The sequence below is a fragment of the Gallus gallus genome, chromosome 23 (genome assembly GCF_016699485.2).
Source record: "Gallus gallus isolate bGalGal1 chromosome 23, bGalGal1.mat.broiler.GRCg7b, whole genome shotgun sequence".
NCBI classification, from domain to species: domain Eukaryota; kingdom Metazoa; phylum Chordata; class Aves; order Galliformes; family Phasianidae; genus Gallus; species Gallus gallus.
The window spans coordinates 83,942-100,970 of record NC_052554.1 but is presented as its reverse complement, the minus strand read 5'-3'; the positions used below and the strand labels follow the sequence as shown (position 1 = coordinate 100,970).

General features: G+C 54.6%; 2 protein-coding genes across 2 annotated transcripts; both read left to right on the top strand.

Moving 5' to 3' along the window:
- Window positions 1-87: 87 nt before the first annotated feature.
- On the top strand, window positions 88-7,856 carry LOC121107481. Its single transcript, XM_040651922.1, has 9 exons — window positions 88-1,945; window positions 2,638-2,715; window positions 3,050-3,109; window positions 3,826-3,894; window positions 4,035-4,106; window positions 4,188-4,288; window positions 4,990-5,094; window positions 5,821-5,968; window positions 6,154-7,856. Exons 1-6 carry the CDS (start codon window positions 1,591-1,593, stop codon window positions 4,262-4,264), a joined length of 711 nt encoding a protein of 236 aa, XP_040507856.1. The 5' UTR covers window positions 88-1,590; the 3' UTR covers window positions 4,265-4,288; window positions 4,990-5,094; window positions 5,821-5,968; window positions 6,154-7,856.
- A 3,091-nt stretch (window positions 7,857-10,947) lies between these two features.
- LOC121107479 (collagen alpha-1(I) chain-like) lies at window positions 10,948-16,769 on the top strand. The gene is made up of 9 exons (XM_040651918.2): window positions 10,948-11,705; window positions 12,398-12,475; window positions 12,810-12,869; window positions 13,586-13,654; window positions 13,795-13,866; window positions 13,948-14,049; window positions 14,751-14,855; window positions 15,582-15,730; window positions 15,916-16,769. Exons 1-9 carry the CDS (start codon window positions 11,351-11,353, stop codon window positions 15,958-15,960), a joined length of 1,035 nt encoding a protein of 344 aa, XP_040507852.1. The 5' UTR covers window positions 10,948-11,350; the 3' UTR covers window positions 15,961-16,769.
- Window positions 16,770-17,029: the final 260 nt, after the last annotated feature.

The window sequence follows — 17,029 nt, the reverse complement described above, 5'->3', positions numbered from 1 at the left end:
CCCCACCTGACATGCGAGAAAAGGTATCAGCAGTTGTAGGTTTATTTTTTTTTGGAGAAAAAAAAAAAAAAAAAAGTATACACATTTTAATAGTGCTATATTTAGGGTAGACTTGCGCTTTTATTCGTAGTAAAGAACTTAAGAAGTGAAGTCCCATTTTAGAATCTTTCTTATTGAAAACTAAGTCTGATTCTTCTTGTTATTTTTGCTTCCATTTGGCCTGCTGAATGCCAGAGGGTCAGTCAGCACTGAGACTGCCTGGGAAGCTTCTCTGTAGGGACGGGTGTCCCTGGAGCAGCGGGCCCAGGCCCAGTCTGTGCTGCTGCGTTCCTGCTGTGCCCCTCTCCTGGTCTCCCGCTGCCCTGCGTGACCATGGCTGTGCAGCTGATCCTGATTGTCCCCTCTGTACGGCGTGTGTGCGTGCCACTATGGGGTAGGGGCATGTTTGACCTGCCCCATTCTCCACCCCCTTCTTCCCCACATCTGCCTCACTCTCATCTGCCTGCTGCTGGCTTTGTTCCGGGCGCTGCAGTGCTCTGTGCCCAAAACTTACCACCAGGAGCTGTTCTACCGGCTGTGCCCACACCTCGCTGGCATATGTGTCTGAGAAGCCCCTGCACGTGGCCAGCGAGGACCTGCTGCCCTTTTGAAATAAGCACTAAGCAGGGCTTATTGTCACCAGGTAGCCAGACAAGATGAGTGAGAAAATGTATGCTGTCTTTTGACACAAATACATAAGCCCCATGTGGTGCCTGGTTCAGCAGTTCAGCTTGCCTTCACGCACTTTGCCTGGTCATAGGGAAAGTGGCAGGCTCTGATTCAATGGCAGTGTTGTATGGACACTGTATTGGATGTATATAGGCAATGTATTTGGATGCTCTGCTTCCAAAAGTGCAACAGCTTCTGGAGACCCAGGTGGGACCCCATAGGTGACGGTCCTCTCGGCACCAAGCGTCCAGTTGCCAGCAGCAGTGAGTTCACTTTGGGGGACTTTGGTGATGGGAGGTGCCAACCAGCAAGCCTTCAATTTCTGCTACTAAATGCAGGCTTGGAAGCAAGCTACGTGTGGGAAATATACTTGGTGCAGGAAAGGGGATGTCCTTAGCCAAGGTGCTGGAAAACTGAAGGAAAACAGGTGAAACTGCAGATCTATCAACAAAAACGTAAGCACGTGACACTTGACTTGGCAGGTCTGTGAGAAGGTCAGCTTCCCCGTGTTTGTATTTCAGCCATCATCCTCCATACTGGAGAGGCTTTATCCGCTTGGCTTGCTTAATTGCAGCACGTTTGACACGCATGGATAACCTGTGCAATAGCGTCCTTGATCCAGACCCCATTTCCATATTGCATCTCTTCCCCAATGGCCTGAGGTGTCATGGGTGCACCGAGCTGGAAATAATTCCCTCCTGGGGCTGTTGAAGCCCTAGAAATGTTTGCCAAGTGAAGCTGTGGATGCTCCATCCCTGGAGGTGTTCAAGGCCAGGCTGGGTGGGGCTCTGGGCAGCATGACCCCGTGGGTGGCATCCCTGCCCACGGCAGTGGGGTTGGGGTTCTAAGCTCTTTGCTGTCCCTTCCACCCCAAGCCGCTCTATGATTCTGCGTTTCTATGACGTAAGCACGGGCCCCACGCAGCCCTGGTGCAGCACATCACAAGAGCAGCAGCCCGCGGGGAGCCGCCACCCGGAATCTCGGAGCCGTGAGGTCACAATGCCCCGTCCAATGGCTGTGCGGTGCTGTGCCGTGAGCTCACAAGGCCTGGCTGCGACGCTGTCCTGTGCCGCAGGCTTTGCTCTGTGCGACGCTCACTGTGGCTGCAGCGGTGGTGTTGGAAGCATGGTGCGAGTGTGGGGAGCCATGGCCCCTGCCCGCTTTGTCCTCTTCCTCCTACTGATGGCCATGTGTTTCCGGGAGACCTGTGCTGCTCCGTGGCGAGCACCGGGAGCAGGTGGGTGGGCAGAGATGGGACACGGACTGAGCAGCAGTGGGGGCAAGAAGTCAGGCTGTGTCCCCACGGCCCTGTGCCACACTTCCCTGGGGCTGGCCTTCCATGGGGGGTGGTGTTGGGCAGGGGGCGATGGGCAGCACCGCAGGAGCCGGGCAAGAGCCCGTGGCAGCGCTGCTCCTCAGGGCTGGCTCCAGCCATGCTGGGCCATGGCTCTGCTGCTTGCTGGCTGGAGCACAGCCTTCGTCGTGGGAGATGTCCTGGGGAGAGCTTGGCAGATGTGTGCTGGGAGAAGCGTGAGCATTTCTGCTCCAGGCTCATGGTACTCCCCGTAGATGAATCCCAGTTTCCAACACAGAGCCCCGGCCCACAGCCCAGAGGAAGAGACAGGCGTGCTTTCCTCCAGTGCTTCAGTGTGACCTTCCTGTGCATTGGAGGCCTCCCAATAAGAAAGCCCCCAGGAGCTGCATCTTCTTCCATGCGGTCCGTGAGGGATGTGGCACATGGCCTGGAGAGAGTATTGTGTACGCTGCCAGGTGCCAGCCTACAGGTCATCCTGGCCACTCTGCAACTTTGGGAATCGTGACCTGAGTCCTTCTCCCATCCCGTTCCACGGCCCAGCAACATCCAGTTACTGAGGGAGAAGGAGATCACACCGTCCAATGGGACCTTCTTTCATGTGTTCTTGATTCTAGGAGATGAACTTGGTGCTCCCTTTCCGGATGATCGTTTGGATCCGGATTTTGTGCCTGTGCCTCTGGGACAACCCAGAGGTAAGTTGTGAGTGTCTGTTTCCTTGGAGGCAGAAACATTCATGCTCCCATAGTTTACTTGCGTGCAATTTTGCTTAAGACCCTCTCAAGGTCTTCCAAGCCTGTTTGTGCCTTGAAGGGCTTGCACAGATGAGCCATGAGTATTTCTTTACTCGGAGAGCTGCCACATTTCAGTGGGAAGGTTACCGCTGCCCCTCTTCAGCTGAGAGAGCCCAGACCTTCGTATTTGGGCCGTGGCATTCCCTGGCCCACCTTTCCCCACTCAGGGAAAAGGAGGCCCCCACGTGTGCTGGAAGCTCTCCTCACCTGTGTCTGATTACACTTGTGCCTGCAGGCCCTGCTGGTGAATCAGCAGAACAGAATCTTGCCTCTGAGCCTGAAGGGGATGCTGGAGGTAAGTAGCCGGGCTTCATGTCCTCGATATTTGTTCCTTTGTGGCTGGGCTAGTTCAGCAAGGGTTGCGCTTTTCACCGGCCAGCGGGTTCTTCTCCCCGAGAAGCATGGATGGTCGTTGTTTCTTGGGTGCTCCGTGCTGTCAGCGTTGCGTTGGCTTTGTCTCTGTATCTGCGAGGTCTCCCAGTAAGAAAATTCCAGGGGGCCGAATGTTCTTCCATGAGGTCCCTGAGAATTGTCTCCCACGGCCTGGAGAAAGTATTTGGAAAGCTGTGGAATACCAGCCAGCAGGTCACCTGGCCTCTCTGCAGCTTTGGAACTTTCCCCCCATGTCATTACCTGAGCCCCTTCCATCACCGCAGCTCAGTAAGGGAGAGAGAGATGGGCACGTGCAATGGGAACGTTTCTCCGCTGTCCTTGATTACAGCTGTGTCTCCAGGCAGCGGCTCACCAAAGCCTAGGTTTAATCCAGTCCATGCAGTTGAGTTTAGAGCTGGGGTGAGCTCCAGGCGGGCGCTCCTCTGGGCAGTTCCACACGGGGTTAGTTCTGTATGATGGTGGTGCCCCTGCAGGCAGCCAGGAACTGTTTCCGAGGTGCTCCTGTGTGGAAGGGAGAGAATGGTGTCGTGAAGGAATGCCCAGCTTTAATTGCATCCTGTGTCATTCTGACTGGAAGGATGTTTAATGGGAGTTGCTCTGTCCTGCGTTTGTTTGCAGATGTGACTGGAGGAGGTGATCCAGGTTCCGCTCTGAGCTCTGGGACTGAAACTCCGGCAGATCGCATGGGTATGTCCTGGCTTTGTAATTCCTTGGAGAGCTTTCACTGCCCATTTCAGTGCCATTTCATGGCACGATCCCCCGTATGCTCTGCTATTCAGTGATGCTGTAGCGTATGACTGAAACTTTTCGTGGGTCTTTGGTTGCAGGAGTGCCCCCAGGGAGGGCTTTGCCCGGTCATGTGTTTCCTCCTGCGCTGGAGCCCAGCTGGAATCCCAGCGGTGAGTAGTTTGTCTCACTGACTCACTGCTGGTCTTCAAAACCTCATGCACGTGATATTTAACTTCATGCATTCTGTTAAGGTCCGGAAAAAGGAAAGGATGAACCCAAAGAGGAGAATACTCCCAGGGCTCATCCCGTCTCCTCAAGGAACTGGTGAAGGAAATGGAGAAGGCAGCGCGTGGTGGGTATACTTGAGTCTGTTCACTGTGAGACCTGGGAAGCTGAGGTCTGATGTACGTGTGTGGACAAGCTGTAGCCTGCACAGCAGGAAGGGATCGCTCAGAGCCGTGCTGCGGTGGTGTTCCATGTAGCGCCTTGCAGGCACTGTCAAGCACCAGAGATGGTCTGCTGCCACTTCTGCATCCAGCCAAGGCCCGGGGGCAGCTGCTCCCCCAGCACGACCATTACTTGTCAGAGGTGCTTTGGCAGCCAGATGGCAGCAACTGGCGAGTGCTGTGCTTCTGCTCATACAAAGCCCTCTGTGCAGCTAGAGCGAGTTCAAGGCAGGAGGAGCATCCCGAGCAGGGATGCCTTTGCTAATGCTGGAAACAAGGTGGGATGCTGATTCTGAAGGCGCTTCTGTCTGAGCTTGAATTTCAGCCTGCAGATGCCTGGCCTGTGATGGGTGGAACGTGATGGTTGGTGACGCTCACAGCACAGGGTGTGAGGGCCTTGCATAGGAGCTGATTCCTCGAGAGGCGTGAGAGGGTTGGCACCCTCCAATTCCTGGGAGGGCCCAAATGCCCTTGGGCAACGGAGGGGGTCGCAGTGGATCTGTGGGGCTGGGACCAGCAGGCTTTGCCTGAGCGCGGGACTGGAGTAGCTCAGTTCCCGATGAGAGCACATCACATCCAATCCTACTGCCCTGCTTTCTTTCTAAAGGAACTGACCAACAAAGTGAGCAGGATGCACTGCAGGAAGGCAGCCATCCCACACTGCCAGTCTCGGGCAAAGGAACGCAGGCAGCGCCAACAACTGTCATGCCAGGTAATTTCTGTCCCGTGGTCATCCAGTGTCACTCACCAGAGCCACTGTGTGCCTGCAGGCTCTTGCTGCCTGCTCTTGCACGCCAGGTCAGCAGCCGAACCTGAGCGTGTGAGCACAGGGCACGTGTAAAAGAAGCCAGGGATGGCTCTCTGAACACGGCTGACCTCAGTGGGGTGTGGAGAGTTGTTCCAGCAGTGTGCCGGAGAAGGTACGTGCAGGCCTCTGTGACGCTGCTCAGCTCCCACCACTCCCAGTTCCCAGAGAGTGGTGAGTTTTGCCCTTTTGGAGCAAAGCCACCCGAGGGCGATGAGCGGGGTCCTGTGTGGGAGGAGCCTGCAGGAGTGTTTCTCCCCTGGGCTGGCTCCGGCTGTGCCCTGTGCTGGCTGGAGCCCGACCTTCAGCCGGGGGGGGGTGTCCTGCGGGAGAGCGCGGGACGCGTGCGCTGGGGAAAGTGCGAGGGATTCTGCTCTGCAGTGCTTCCCACAGACAAAGCCCAGACCCCAGGGCACAGCCCCAGCCCTCGGCCCAGAGGAAGTCACGGGCAGTGCCTGTGCGGCCTCTCCCTACCCAACGAGAGGTGGAAGCAGTCCTTCTTGTCCTCTGGTGCCTGGGCGTCAGAGGCAGAGGCACCCACTGATGAAAATCTCCTGGGTCCATGAAGCACACTGAGAGGTTATCTGTAGCGCAGGTGAAGGTAACGTGGGACTGTTGTCTCGTTTCTCCCAGGGATGAATGCCGGGACGAGCACAAAGGCTGCTGTTGGCAGATCTGCGCGAAGGCGCCACATCGCAGCGATGGTACTGTTCTCAGCTGTGCTGCTGTCTGCGCTGGTGGTGGCCTGTGGTGCTGTGATATGGATGTGCCAAAAATACGTGTGAGTTGGCTTTTCCCCAGAACACTTCATTGCTGCATTTGGCAACGAAGCATTTGTGGTGCCAGGATCCTGGGCGGCCAGATCAGTTGCTGGCAGTACACGGCCAGGACTTACGTTGCCAAGTCTTTCAAGTTTCCCCTTATTTCCTGTCAGTGAGTAGTGCTTTCTGAAACTCATTCTCACAGAGTGTGCAAGAGAGAAGAGAGAGCAGCAGAGCAGGCTCATCCTGATACCAACTAGGAGAGAGTTCCAACTGGAGACGAGGGCAGAACGGAGCTGGGAGAGGCAGCCGAAGAGACTCTTGCCCCATCAAAGAAGACTCTCAGCCATCGTCCCAGTGCATTCCATTCTGCCATCCAAGAGGCCAAAGGTCTTCAAAGTCATCTGGAAGACTTGGAGCTTGAACTCAAAGCCGTGAAAGAGGTCCACGGGAACAGTCCTGAGTGCTGCTTTCTGTCAGGGGACGGCCCTGAAAGTGAGAGCGGAGAACCAGCAGCAGAGCTTTTGTCCTTCACCCTGCATTCTCTGGGACAAGCATCAGCAACATTTCAAAGATTCTTAGCTCGGCACAGCTACAATCCTGTTGAGGGTCCTAATGAGGAGCCAGAAAGCGAGCTTCCTCTGACCGCTGGACAACACCTTAACGTCTTTGGAGCTGTGGATGAGAATGTCTGGTTTCAGGGAGAGCTGACAGATGGCACAAGAGGACTGGTCCCATCCAGTTTGGTTGCGGAGGTTTCAGATGATGAACTGGATACAACGATGCCTCCGGAGCTCTGTGCTCTCCTGCTGGATACTTGATGAATAAGTGGATGCAGAGATTCCATCATGCAGCAACATCCTGTCAAAATTCCTGCGTTACTCCATCTGCAGGACTACCCCCTGCTCCACTTGATGTTCAGGTGGAGTGTGTGCAGGACGTGGATGAGCTCCTTTGGGAACACTCTGAGGTGACTGACAGTGTAACTGCATAGTCTTGTGGTATATTAAACAAACAAACAAACAAACACCACCCACAATAAAACAACCAACCAACCAACCCAAAAAGCGCTGCTCTTTTTCTTGGATACACTGAGGTGATCCTTTTTCTAGCTGAGACTTTGCAATGAGTCTTGAAGCAGATTTGAGCCGGTAGAAGTTGGCAGTGTCTGCATTCCGTTCTCCTGATTTCCTTGCTGGTCAGAGTTAAGGTGCCATGCATCCATTCCCCAGCCCTAGCTGTCTCCTGAATCATGAGAACAGCCTTTCCATATTGTGGAAAGAACTGGAGTGGATTCACGCTGAAGGACAAGATGCTTGCAGACACGTAAGCTCAAGAAGAGAATGCAGAGTCCACGGAAACTCGCTGCCAAACAACGATGAGAAAGTAGAATAGGCTCCTGTTGTTGAAGATGGGACGGTGAAACAGATGTCTCAGCTCAACACAACGCCAGTAGGAGCTGGTTCGGGCTACCCCCCCTTAAAAGGTCGGAAGTTCACAGCGAGGTAGACTACGAGCCTTCATCCACTGACCACCAGAGACCCACACCACATTTTTAGGATGCGTGCTCAAGAGGGTGGGACAATACGTTAATAGTTTCTCAGAATTCCAGCCCATTTTTGTGGAACGTAATGAATATGTGGATGTTATGTCTGTAAGTATGTAACCAGTGCTTTTCTCTGTGTGCGAGTTAGGAGGAGATATCCCCCCCCGCACCCGGCGCCGTAATGAGCGTACCTGCTTTGTAACCTTACGTGGGTTCCAGAGTTTGATTCCACACGTCACTCCCTTCACTATTAAGAGGACAAAGAACTTCTGGCACAGAAGGATGCCCACCTGCAAGGCTCAAATTGCACGCTGCTTCCTCCCTCTCTGCTCAGTAAAACTCTGTGTTGGGCTCATTTGGAAGGAAGGTTTGGTGTTCTGACTTCCTGGACAGTTGTTACCTAAAGCCTGGAGTGCCTGTGTCAACTGTGGCGGTGCAACTGCCACACCTTCTCTCCCCCTTCTCTCAGGCCTCTCGGTGCACCACTTCTCCTGAGACAAAAGGCGGAGGACCGGTATGTGGAGGTACTCCTCCTCTTCCCTTGCCCCTGCTTGCCTCTGGGTAGCAAGGGGCAATGAATTGGAACATTAGGGGATGCCCTAGTTGTATCTGACTCCTGCTTTGCGCCCCACTGCCCAGGAACAATCCTGGGGTCAATCGTCGTCTGACAGCCTGGGACGCGTGAACACGAATCACGGCTCAGGTGGGGTAGCGTGGAATCGGTGAGCCCAGCAAGTTCTGGGGTTTGCACAACTGGTAGAAAGAACCAGAAGATTTTGCCATGCGAGGGGGCTGGTATGGAAAAGTAGCCGTCAGATCTCCATCGTCTCAGACCCTATAACTAGAGATTCAAAGCGAGTGTTAATCAATATCTGAAGGGAAGTGGGAGGAAAATGGATGAGGCCAGGCTCTTCTCGGTGGTGCGTAGCGGAGGACAATGAGCAGTGGCCTAGAACTTGAGCACAGGAAGTTCCATGCAAACATGTGGAAGACCTTTACGGTAAGGGTGGGGGAGCTCTGGGATGGTTTGCCCAGAGAGGTGGTGGAGGTTATGACCAGCATCTCCTCTGGGTTGGGATGCCTCTCAGGTACTGCCAAATCCTCGAGGCCCTCTACCAATGATAGTGTACCAAGGATAGTCTACTGTGCTGTGATCTTCAGGGACGTTTTCAACACAAGCCATCCTATTGTTCTGTGATCTTCAAGGACACTTCCAGCGTACAAAAATCCAGTGGTTCTGTGATCTTCAGGGAGCCATGCAACACAAACCATTCCAGCGTTGTGTGATTTTAGAAGCTGGACGTGAGCCAGCAGTGTGTGCTGGCAGCCCGGAAGGCCAAGTGTGTTCTGGGCTGCGTTAAGAAAGAGGTGGCCAGCAGGGAGAGGGAGGTGGTTGTCCCCCTCTACTCAGCTCTTGTGAGGCCCCATCTGGAGTACTGCACCCAGGCCTGGGGCCCTGTATGAGACCTGTTGAACTGCAACTCCACCTGTGTGACCGGAAGGGGTGGAGCCAGGCTTCACCTCTCCTAAACCCCATTTAAGGGCTGACTGCCACGGAGGAAGGATCGCTCTCTGAAGATCACTCCTCTTGGAGCCCTTTTGGCGAGCCTAGGACACGGGTAAGCTTCCTGTTCATCTCTGATTATTCCTTTTCAAAGGCGATAGTTTCTTATATCCGTATCCTTATTTGCTCTACAGGCTCCCAGTAGAGGAAGGGTGTGGAGCTGTTGGAGCGGGTCCAGAGGAGGGCCACTAAGATGATCAGAGGGCAGGAGCACCTCTCCTATGAGGAAAGGTTGAGGGAACTGGGCTTGTTTAGCTTGGCGAAGAGAAGGCTCCAGGGGGAGCTCATTGTGGCCTTCCAGTACTTGAAGGGAGCGTATAAACTGGAAGGGGAACGACTGTTTTTGAGGGTGGATAGTGGTAGGACAAGGAGGGATGGTCTTAAACTGAGACAGGGGTGGTTTAGGTTAGATATTAGGAGGAAGTTTTTCACCCAGAGGGTGGTGACGCACTGGAACAGGTTGCCCAAGGAGGTTGTGGATGTCCCGTCGCTGGAGGCATTCAAGGCCAGGCTGGAAGTGGCTCTGGGCAGCCTGCTCTGGTGGTTGGCGATCCTCTGGTGGTTGGCACATAGCCGGGGGGTTGAAACTCGATGGTCATTGTGGTCCTTTTCAACCCAGGCCATTCTATGATTCTGTGAGATTTTCCAGGACCCTTCCAATGCAGGCATGACTGGGAAGAGGCAGGGCTGCTGCAGCCCCAGCCCCACCTGACATGCGAGAAAAGGTATCAGCAGTTGTAGGTTTATTTTTTTTTGGAGAAAAAAAAAAAAAAAAAAGTATACACATTTTAATAGTGCTATATTTAGGGTAGACTTGCGCTTTTATTCGTAGTAAAGAACTTAAGAAGTGAAGTCCCATTTTAGAATCTTTCTTATTGAAAACTAAGTCTGATTCTTCTTGTTATTTTTGCTTCCATTTGGCCCGCTGAATGCCAGAGGGTCAGTCAGCACTGAGACTGCCTGGGAAGCTTCTCTGTAGGGACGGGTGTCCCTGGAGCAGCGGGCCCAGGCCCAGTCTGTGCTGCTGCGTTCCTGCTGTGCCCCTCTCCTGGTCTCCCGCTGCCCTGCGTGACCATGGCTGTGCAGCTGATCCTGATTGTCCCCTCTGTACGGCGTGTGTGCGTGCCACTATGGGGTAGGGGCATGTTTGACCTGCCCCATTCTCCACCCCCTTCTTCCCCACATCTGCCTCACTCTCATCTGCCTGCTGCTGGCTTTGTTCCGGGCGCTGCAGTGCTCTGTGCCCAAAACTTACCACCAGGAGCTGTTCTACCGGCTGTGCCCACACCTCGCTGGCATATGTGTCTGAGAAGCCCCTGCACGTGGCCAGCGAGGACCTGCTGCCCTTTTGAAATAAGCACTAAGCAGGGCTTATTGTCACCAGGTAGCCAGACAAGATGAGTGAGAAAATGTATGCTGTCTTTTGACACAAATACATAAGCCCCATGTGGTGCCTGGTTCAGCAGTTCAGCTTGCCTTCACGCACTTTGCCTGGTCATAGGGAAAGTGGCAGGCTCTGATTCAATGGCAGTGTTGTATGGACACTGTATTGGATGTATATAGGCAATGTATTTGGATGCTCTGCTTCCAAAAGTGCAACAGCTTCTGGAGACCCAGGTGGGACCCCATAGGTGACGGTCCTCTCGGCACCAAGCGTCCAGTTGCCAGCAGCAGTGAGTTCACTTTGGGGGACTTTGGTGATGGGAGGTGCCAACCAGCAAGCCTTCAATTTCTGCTACTAAATGCAGGCTTGGAAGCAAGCTACGTGTGGGAAATATACTTGGTGCAGGAAAGGGGATGTCCTTAGCCAAGGTGCTGGAAAACTGAAGGAAAACAGGTGAAACTGCAGATCTATCAACAAAAACGTAAGCACGTGACACTTGACTTGGCAGGTCTGTGAGAAGGTCAGCTTCCCCGTGTTTGTATTTCAGCCATCATCCTCCATACTGGAGAGGCTTTATCCGCTTGGCTTGCTTAATTGCAGCACGTTTGACACGCATGGATAACCTGTGCAATAGCGTCCTTGATCCAGACCCCATTTCCATATTGCATCTCTTCCCCAATGGCCTGAGGTGTCATGGGTGCACCGAGCTGGAAATAATTCCCTCCTGGGGCTGTTGAAGCCCTAGAAATGTTTGCCAAGTGAAGCTGTGGATGCTCCATCCCTGGAGGTGTTCAAGGCCAGGCTGGGTGGGGCTCTGGGCAGCATGACCCCGTGGGTGGCATCCCTGCCCACGGCAGTGGGGTTGGGGTTCTAAGCTCTTTGCTGTCCCTTCCACCCCAAGCCGCTCTATGATTCTGCGTTTCTATGACGTAAGCACGGGCCCCACGCAGCCCTGGTGCAGCACATCACAAGAGCAGCAGCCCGCGGGGAGCCGCCACCCGGAATCTCGGAGCCGTGAGGTCACAATGCCCCGTCCAATGGCTGTGCGGTGCTGTGCCGTGAGCTCACAAGGCCTGGCTGCGACGCTGTCCTGTGCCGCAGGCTTTGCTCTGTGCGACGCTCACTGTGGCTGCAGCGGTGGTGTTGGAAGCATGGTGCGAGTGTGGGGAGCCATGGCCCCTGCCCGCTTTGTCCTCTTCCTCCTACTGATGGCCATGTGTTTCCGGGAGACCTGTGCTGCTCCGTGGCGAGCACCGGGAGCAGGTGGGTGGGCAGAGATGGGACACGGACTGAGCAGCAGTGGGGGCAAGAAGTCAGGCTGTGTCCCCACGGCCCTGTGCCACACTTCCCTGGGGCTGGCCTTCCATGGGGGGTGGTGTTGGGCAGGGGGCGATGGGCAGCACCGCAGGAGCCGGGCAAGAGCCCGTGGCAGCGCTGCTCCTCAGGGCTGGCTCCAGCCATGCTGGGCCATGGCTCTGCTGCTTGCTGGCTGGAGCACAGCCTTCGTCGTGGGAGATGTCCTGGGGAGAGCTTGGCAGATGTGTGCTGGGAGAAGCGTGAGCATTTCTGCTCCAGGCTCATGGTACTCCCCGTAGATGAATCCCAGTTTCCAACACAGAGCCCCGGCCCACAGCCCAGAGGAAGAGACAGGCGTGCTTTCCTCCAGTGCTTCAGTGTGACCTTCCTGTGCATTGGAGGCCTCCCAATAAGAAAGCCCCCAGGAGCTGCATCTTCTTCCATGCGGTCCGTGAGGGATGTGGCACATGGCCTGGAGAGAGTATTGTGTACGCTGCCAGGTGCCAGCCTACAGGTCATCCTGGCCACTCTGCAACTTTGGGAATCGTGACCTGAGTCCTTCTCCCATCCCGTTCCACGGCCCAGCAACATCCAGTTACTGAGGGAGAAGGAGATCACACCGTCCAATGGGACCTTCTTTCATGTGTTCTTGATTCTAGGAGATGAACTTGGTGCTCCCTTTCCGGATGATCGTTTGGATCCGGATTTTGTGCCTGTGCCTCTGGGACAACCCAGAGGTAAGTTGTGAGTGTCTGTTTCCTTGGAGGCAGAAACATTCATGCTCCCATAGTTTACTTGCGTGCAATTTTGCTTAAGACCCTCTCAAGGTCTTCCAAGCCTGTTTGTGCCTTGAAGGGCTTGCACAGATGAGCCATGAGTATTTCTTTACTCGGAGAGCTGCCACATTTCAGTGGGAAGGTTACCGCTGCCCCTCTTCAGCTGAGAGAGCCCAGACCTTCGTATTTGGGCCGTGGCATTCCCTGGCCCACCTTTCCCCACTCAGGGAAAAGGAGGCCCCCACGTGTGCTGGAAGCTCTCCTCACCTGTGTCTGATTACACTTGTGCCTGCAGGCCCTGCTGGTGAATCAGCAGAACAGAATCCTGCCTCTGAGCCTGAAGGGGATGCTGGAGGTAAGTAGCCGGGCTTCACGTCCTCGATATTTGTTCCTTTGTGGCTGGGCTAGTTCAGCAAGGGTTGCGCTTTTCACCGGCCAGCGGGTTCTTCTCCCCGAGAAGCATGGATGGTCGTTGTTTCTTGGGTGCTCCGTGCTGTCAGCGTTGCGTTGGCTTTGTCTCTGTATCTGTGAGGTCTCCCAGTAAGAAAATTCCAGGGGGCCGAATGTTCTTCCATGAGGTCCCTGAGAATTGTCTCCCACGGCCTGGAGAAAGTATTTGGAAAGCTGTGGAATACCAGCCAGCAGGTCACCTGGCCTCTCTGCAGCTTTGGAACTTTCCCCCCATGTCATTACCTGAGCCCCTTCCATCACCGCAGCTCAGTAAGGGAGAGAGAGATGGGCACGTGCAATGGGAACGTTTCTCCGCTGTCCTTGATTACAGCTGTGTCTCCAGGCAGCGGCTCACCAAAGCCTAGGTTTAATCCAGTCCATGCAGTTGAGTTTAGAGCTGGGGTGAGCTCCAGGCGGGCGCTCCTCTGGGCAGTTCCACACGGGGTTAGTTCTGTATGATGGTGGTGCCCCTGCAGGCAGCCAGGAACTGTTTCCGAGGTGCTCCTGTGTGGAAGGGAGAGAATGGTGTCGTGAAGGAATGCCCAGCTTTAATTGCATCCTGTGTCATTCTGACTGGAAGGATGTTTAATGGGAGTTGCTCTGTCCTGCGTTTGTTTGCAGATGTGACTGGAGGAGGTGATCCAGGTTCCGCTCTGAGCTCTGGGACTGAAACTCCGGCAGATCGCATGGGTATGTCCTGGCTTTGTAATTCCTTGGAGAGCTTTCACAGCCCATTTCAGTGCCATTTCATGGCACGATCCCCCGTATGCTCCGCTATTCAGTGATGCTGTAGCGTATGACTGAAACTTTTCGTGGGTCTTTGGTTGCAGGAGTGCCCCCAGGGAGGGCTTTGCCCGGTCATGTGTTTCCTCCTGCGCTGGAGCCCAGCTGGAATCCCAGCGGTGAGTAGTTTGTCTCACTGACTCACTGCTGGTCTTCAAAACCTCATGCACGTGATATTTAACTTCATGCATTCTGTTAAGGTCCGGAAAAAGGAAAGGATGAACCCAAAAGAGGAGAATACTCCCAGGGCTCATCCCGTCTCCTCAAGGAACTGGTGAAGGAAATGGAGAAGGCAGCGCGTGGTGGGTATACTTGAGTCTGTTCACTGTGAGACCTGGGAAGCTGAGGTCTGATGTACGTGTGTGGACAAGCTGTAGCCTGCACAGCAGGAAGGGATCGCTCAGAGCCGTGCTGCGGTGGTGTTCCATGTAGCGCCTTGCAGGCACTGTCAAGCACCAGAGATGGTCTGCTGCCACTTCTGCATCCAGCCAAGGCCCGGGGGCAGCTGCTCCCCCAGCACGACCATTACTTGTCAGAGGTGCTTTGGCAGCCAGATGGCAGCAACTGGCGAGTGCTGTGCTTCTGCTCATACAAAGCCCTCTGTGCAGCTAGAGCGAGTTCAAGGCAGGAGGAGCATCCCGAGCAGGGATGCCTTTGCTAATGCTGGAAACAAGGTGGGATGCTGATTCTGAAGGCGCTTCTGTCTGAGCTTGAATTTCAGCCTGCAGATGCCTGGCCTGTGATGGGTGGAACGTGATGGTTGGTGACGCTCACAGCACAGGGTGTGAGGGCCTTGCATAGGAGCTGATTCCTCGAGAGGCGTGAGAGGGTTGGCACCCTCCAATTCCTGGGAGGGCCCAAATGCCCTTGGGCAACGGAGGGGGTCGCAGTGGATCTGTGGGGCTGGGACCAGCAGGCTTTGCCTGAGCGCGGGACTGGAGTAGCTCAGTTCCCGATGAGAGCACATCACATCCAATCCTACTGCCCTGCTTTCTTTCTAAAGGAACTGACCAACAAAGTGAGCAGGATGCACTGCAGGAAGGCAGCCATCCCACACTGCCAGTCTCGGGCAAAGGAACGCAGGCAGCGCCAACAACTGTCATGCCAGGTAATTTCTGTCCCGTGGTCATCCAGTGTCACTCACCAGAGCCACTGTGTGCCTGCAGGCTCTTGCTGCCTGCTCTTGCACGCCAGGTCAGCAGCCGAACCTGAGCGTGTGAGCACAGGGCACGTGTAAAAGAAGCCAGGGATGGCTCTCTGAACACGGCTGACCTCAGTGGGGTGTGGAGAGTTGTTCCAGCAGTGTGCCGGAGAAGGTACGTGCAGGCCTCTGTGACGCTGCTCAGCTCCCACCACTCCCAGTTCCCAGAGAGTGGTGAGTTTTGCCCTTTTGGAGCAAAGCCACCCGAGGGCGATGAGCGGGGTCCTGTGTGGGAGGAGCCTGCAGGAGTGTTTCTCCCCTGGGCTGGCTCCGGCTGTGCCCTGTGCTGGCTGGAGCCCGACCTTCAGCCGGGGGGGGGGTGTCCTGCGGGAGAGCGCGGGACGCGTGCGCTGGGGAAAGTGCGAGGGATTCTGCTCTGCAGTGCTTCCCACAGACAAAGCCCAGACCCCAGGGCACAGCCCCAGCCCTCGGCCCAGAGGAAGACACGGGCAGTGCCTGTGCGGCCTTTCCCTACCCAACGAGAGGTGGAAGCAGTCCTTCTTGTCCTCTGGTGCCTGGGCGCCAGAGGCAGAGGCACCCACTGATGAAAATCTCCTGGGTCCATGAAGCACACTGAGAGGTTATCTGTAGCGCAGGTGAAGGTAACGTGGGACGTTGTCTCGTTTCTCCCAGGGATGAATGCCGGGACGAGCACAAAGGCTGCTGTTGGCAGATCTGCGCGAAAGGCGCCACATCGCAGCGATGGTACTGTTCTCAGCTGTGCTGCTGTCTGCGCTGGTGCTGGCCTGTGGTGCTGTGATATGGATGTGCCAAAAATACGTGTGAGTTGGCTTTTCCCCAGAACACTTTATTGCTGCATTTGGCAACGAAGCATTTGTGGTGCCAGGATCCTGGGCGGCCAGATCAGTTGCTGGCAGTACACGGCCAGGACTTATGTTGCCAAGTCTTTCAAGTTTCCCCTTATTTCCTGTCAGTGAGTAGTGCTTTCTGAAACTCATTCTCACAGAGTGTGCAAGAGAGAAGAGAGAGCAGCAGAGCAGGCTCATCCTGATACCAACTAGGAGAGAGTTCCAACTGGAGACGAGGGCAGAACGGAGCTGGGAGAGGCAGCCGAAGAGACTCTTGCCCCATCAAAGAAGAATCTCAGCCATCGTCCCAGTGCATTCCATTCTGCCATCCAAGAGGCCAAAGGTCTTCAAAGTCATCTGGAAGACTTGGAGCTTGAACTCAAAGCCGTGAAAGAGGTCCACGGGAACAGTCCTGAGTGCTGCTTTCTGTCAGGGGACGGCCCTGAAAGTGAGAGCGGAGAACCAGCAGCAGAGCTTTTGTCCTTCACCCTGCATTCTCTGGGACAAGCATCAGCAACATTTCAAAGATTCTTAGCTCGGCATAGCTACAATCCTGTTGAGGGTCCTAATGAGGAGCCAGAAAGCGAGCTTCCTCTGACCGCTGGACAACACCTTAACGTCTTTGGAGCTGTGGATGAGAATGTCTGGTTTCAGGGAGAGCTGACAGATGGCACAAGAGGACTGGTCCCATCCAGTTTGGTTGCGGAGGTTTCAGATGATGAACTGGATACAACGATGCCTCCGGAGCTCTGTGCTCTCCTGCTGGATACTTGATGAATAAGTGGATGCAGAGATTCCATCATGCAGCAACATCCTGTCAAAATTCCTGCGTTACTCCATCTGCAAGACTACCCCCTGCTCCACTTGATGTTCAGGTGGAGTGTGTGCAGGACGTGGATGAGCTCCTTTGGGAACACTCTGAGGTGACTGACAGTGTAACTGCATAGTCTTGTGGTATATTAAACAAACAAACAAACAAACACCACCCACAATAAAACAACCAACCAACCAACCCAAAAAGCGCTGCTCTTTTTCTTGGATACACTGAGGTGATCCTTTTTCTAGCTGAGACTTTGCAATGAGTCTTGAAGCAGATTTGAGCCGGTAGAAGTTGGCAGTGTCTGCATTCCGTTCTCCTGATTTCCTTGCTGGTCAGAGTTAAGGTGCCATGCATCCATTCCCCAGCCCTAGCTGTCTCCTGAATCATGAGAACAGCCTTTCCATATTGTGGAAAGAACTGGAGTGGATTCACGCTGAAGGACAAGATGCTTG

What these genes read in the sequence shown, in the direction of transcription:
- LOC121107481 (XM_040651922.1), top strand. Translation starts at nt 1,591, where the DNA reads ATGATTCTGCGTTTCTATGACGTAAGCACGGGCCCCACGCAGCCCTGG. An exon ending in GTGGCGAGCACCGGGAGCAG is followed by an intron (nt 1,946 to 2,637) that starts GTGGGTGGGCAG and finishes TCTTGATTCTAG; the next exon opens with GAGATGAACTTGGTGCTCCC. An exon ending in GCCTGAAGGGGATGCTGGAG is followed by an intron (nt 3,110 to 3,825) that starts GTAAGTAGCCGG and finishes GTTTGTTTGCAG; the next exon opens with ATGTGACTGGAGGAGGTGAT.
- LOC121107479 (XM_040651918.2), top strand. Translation starts at nt 11,351, where the DNA reads ATGATTCTGCGTTTCTATGACGTAAGCACGGGCCCCACGCAGCCCTGG. An exon ending in GTGGCGAGCACCGGGAGCAG is followed by an intron (nt 11,706 to 12,397) that starts GTGGGTGGGCAG and finishes TCTTGATTCTAG; the next exon opens with GAGATGAACTTGGTGCTCCC. An exon ending in TGGATGTGCCAAAAATACGT is followed by an intron (nt 15,731 to 15,915) that starts GTGAGTTGGCTT and finishes TCATTCTCACAG; the next exon opens with AGTGTGCAAGAGAGAAGAGA.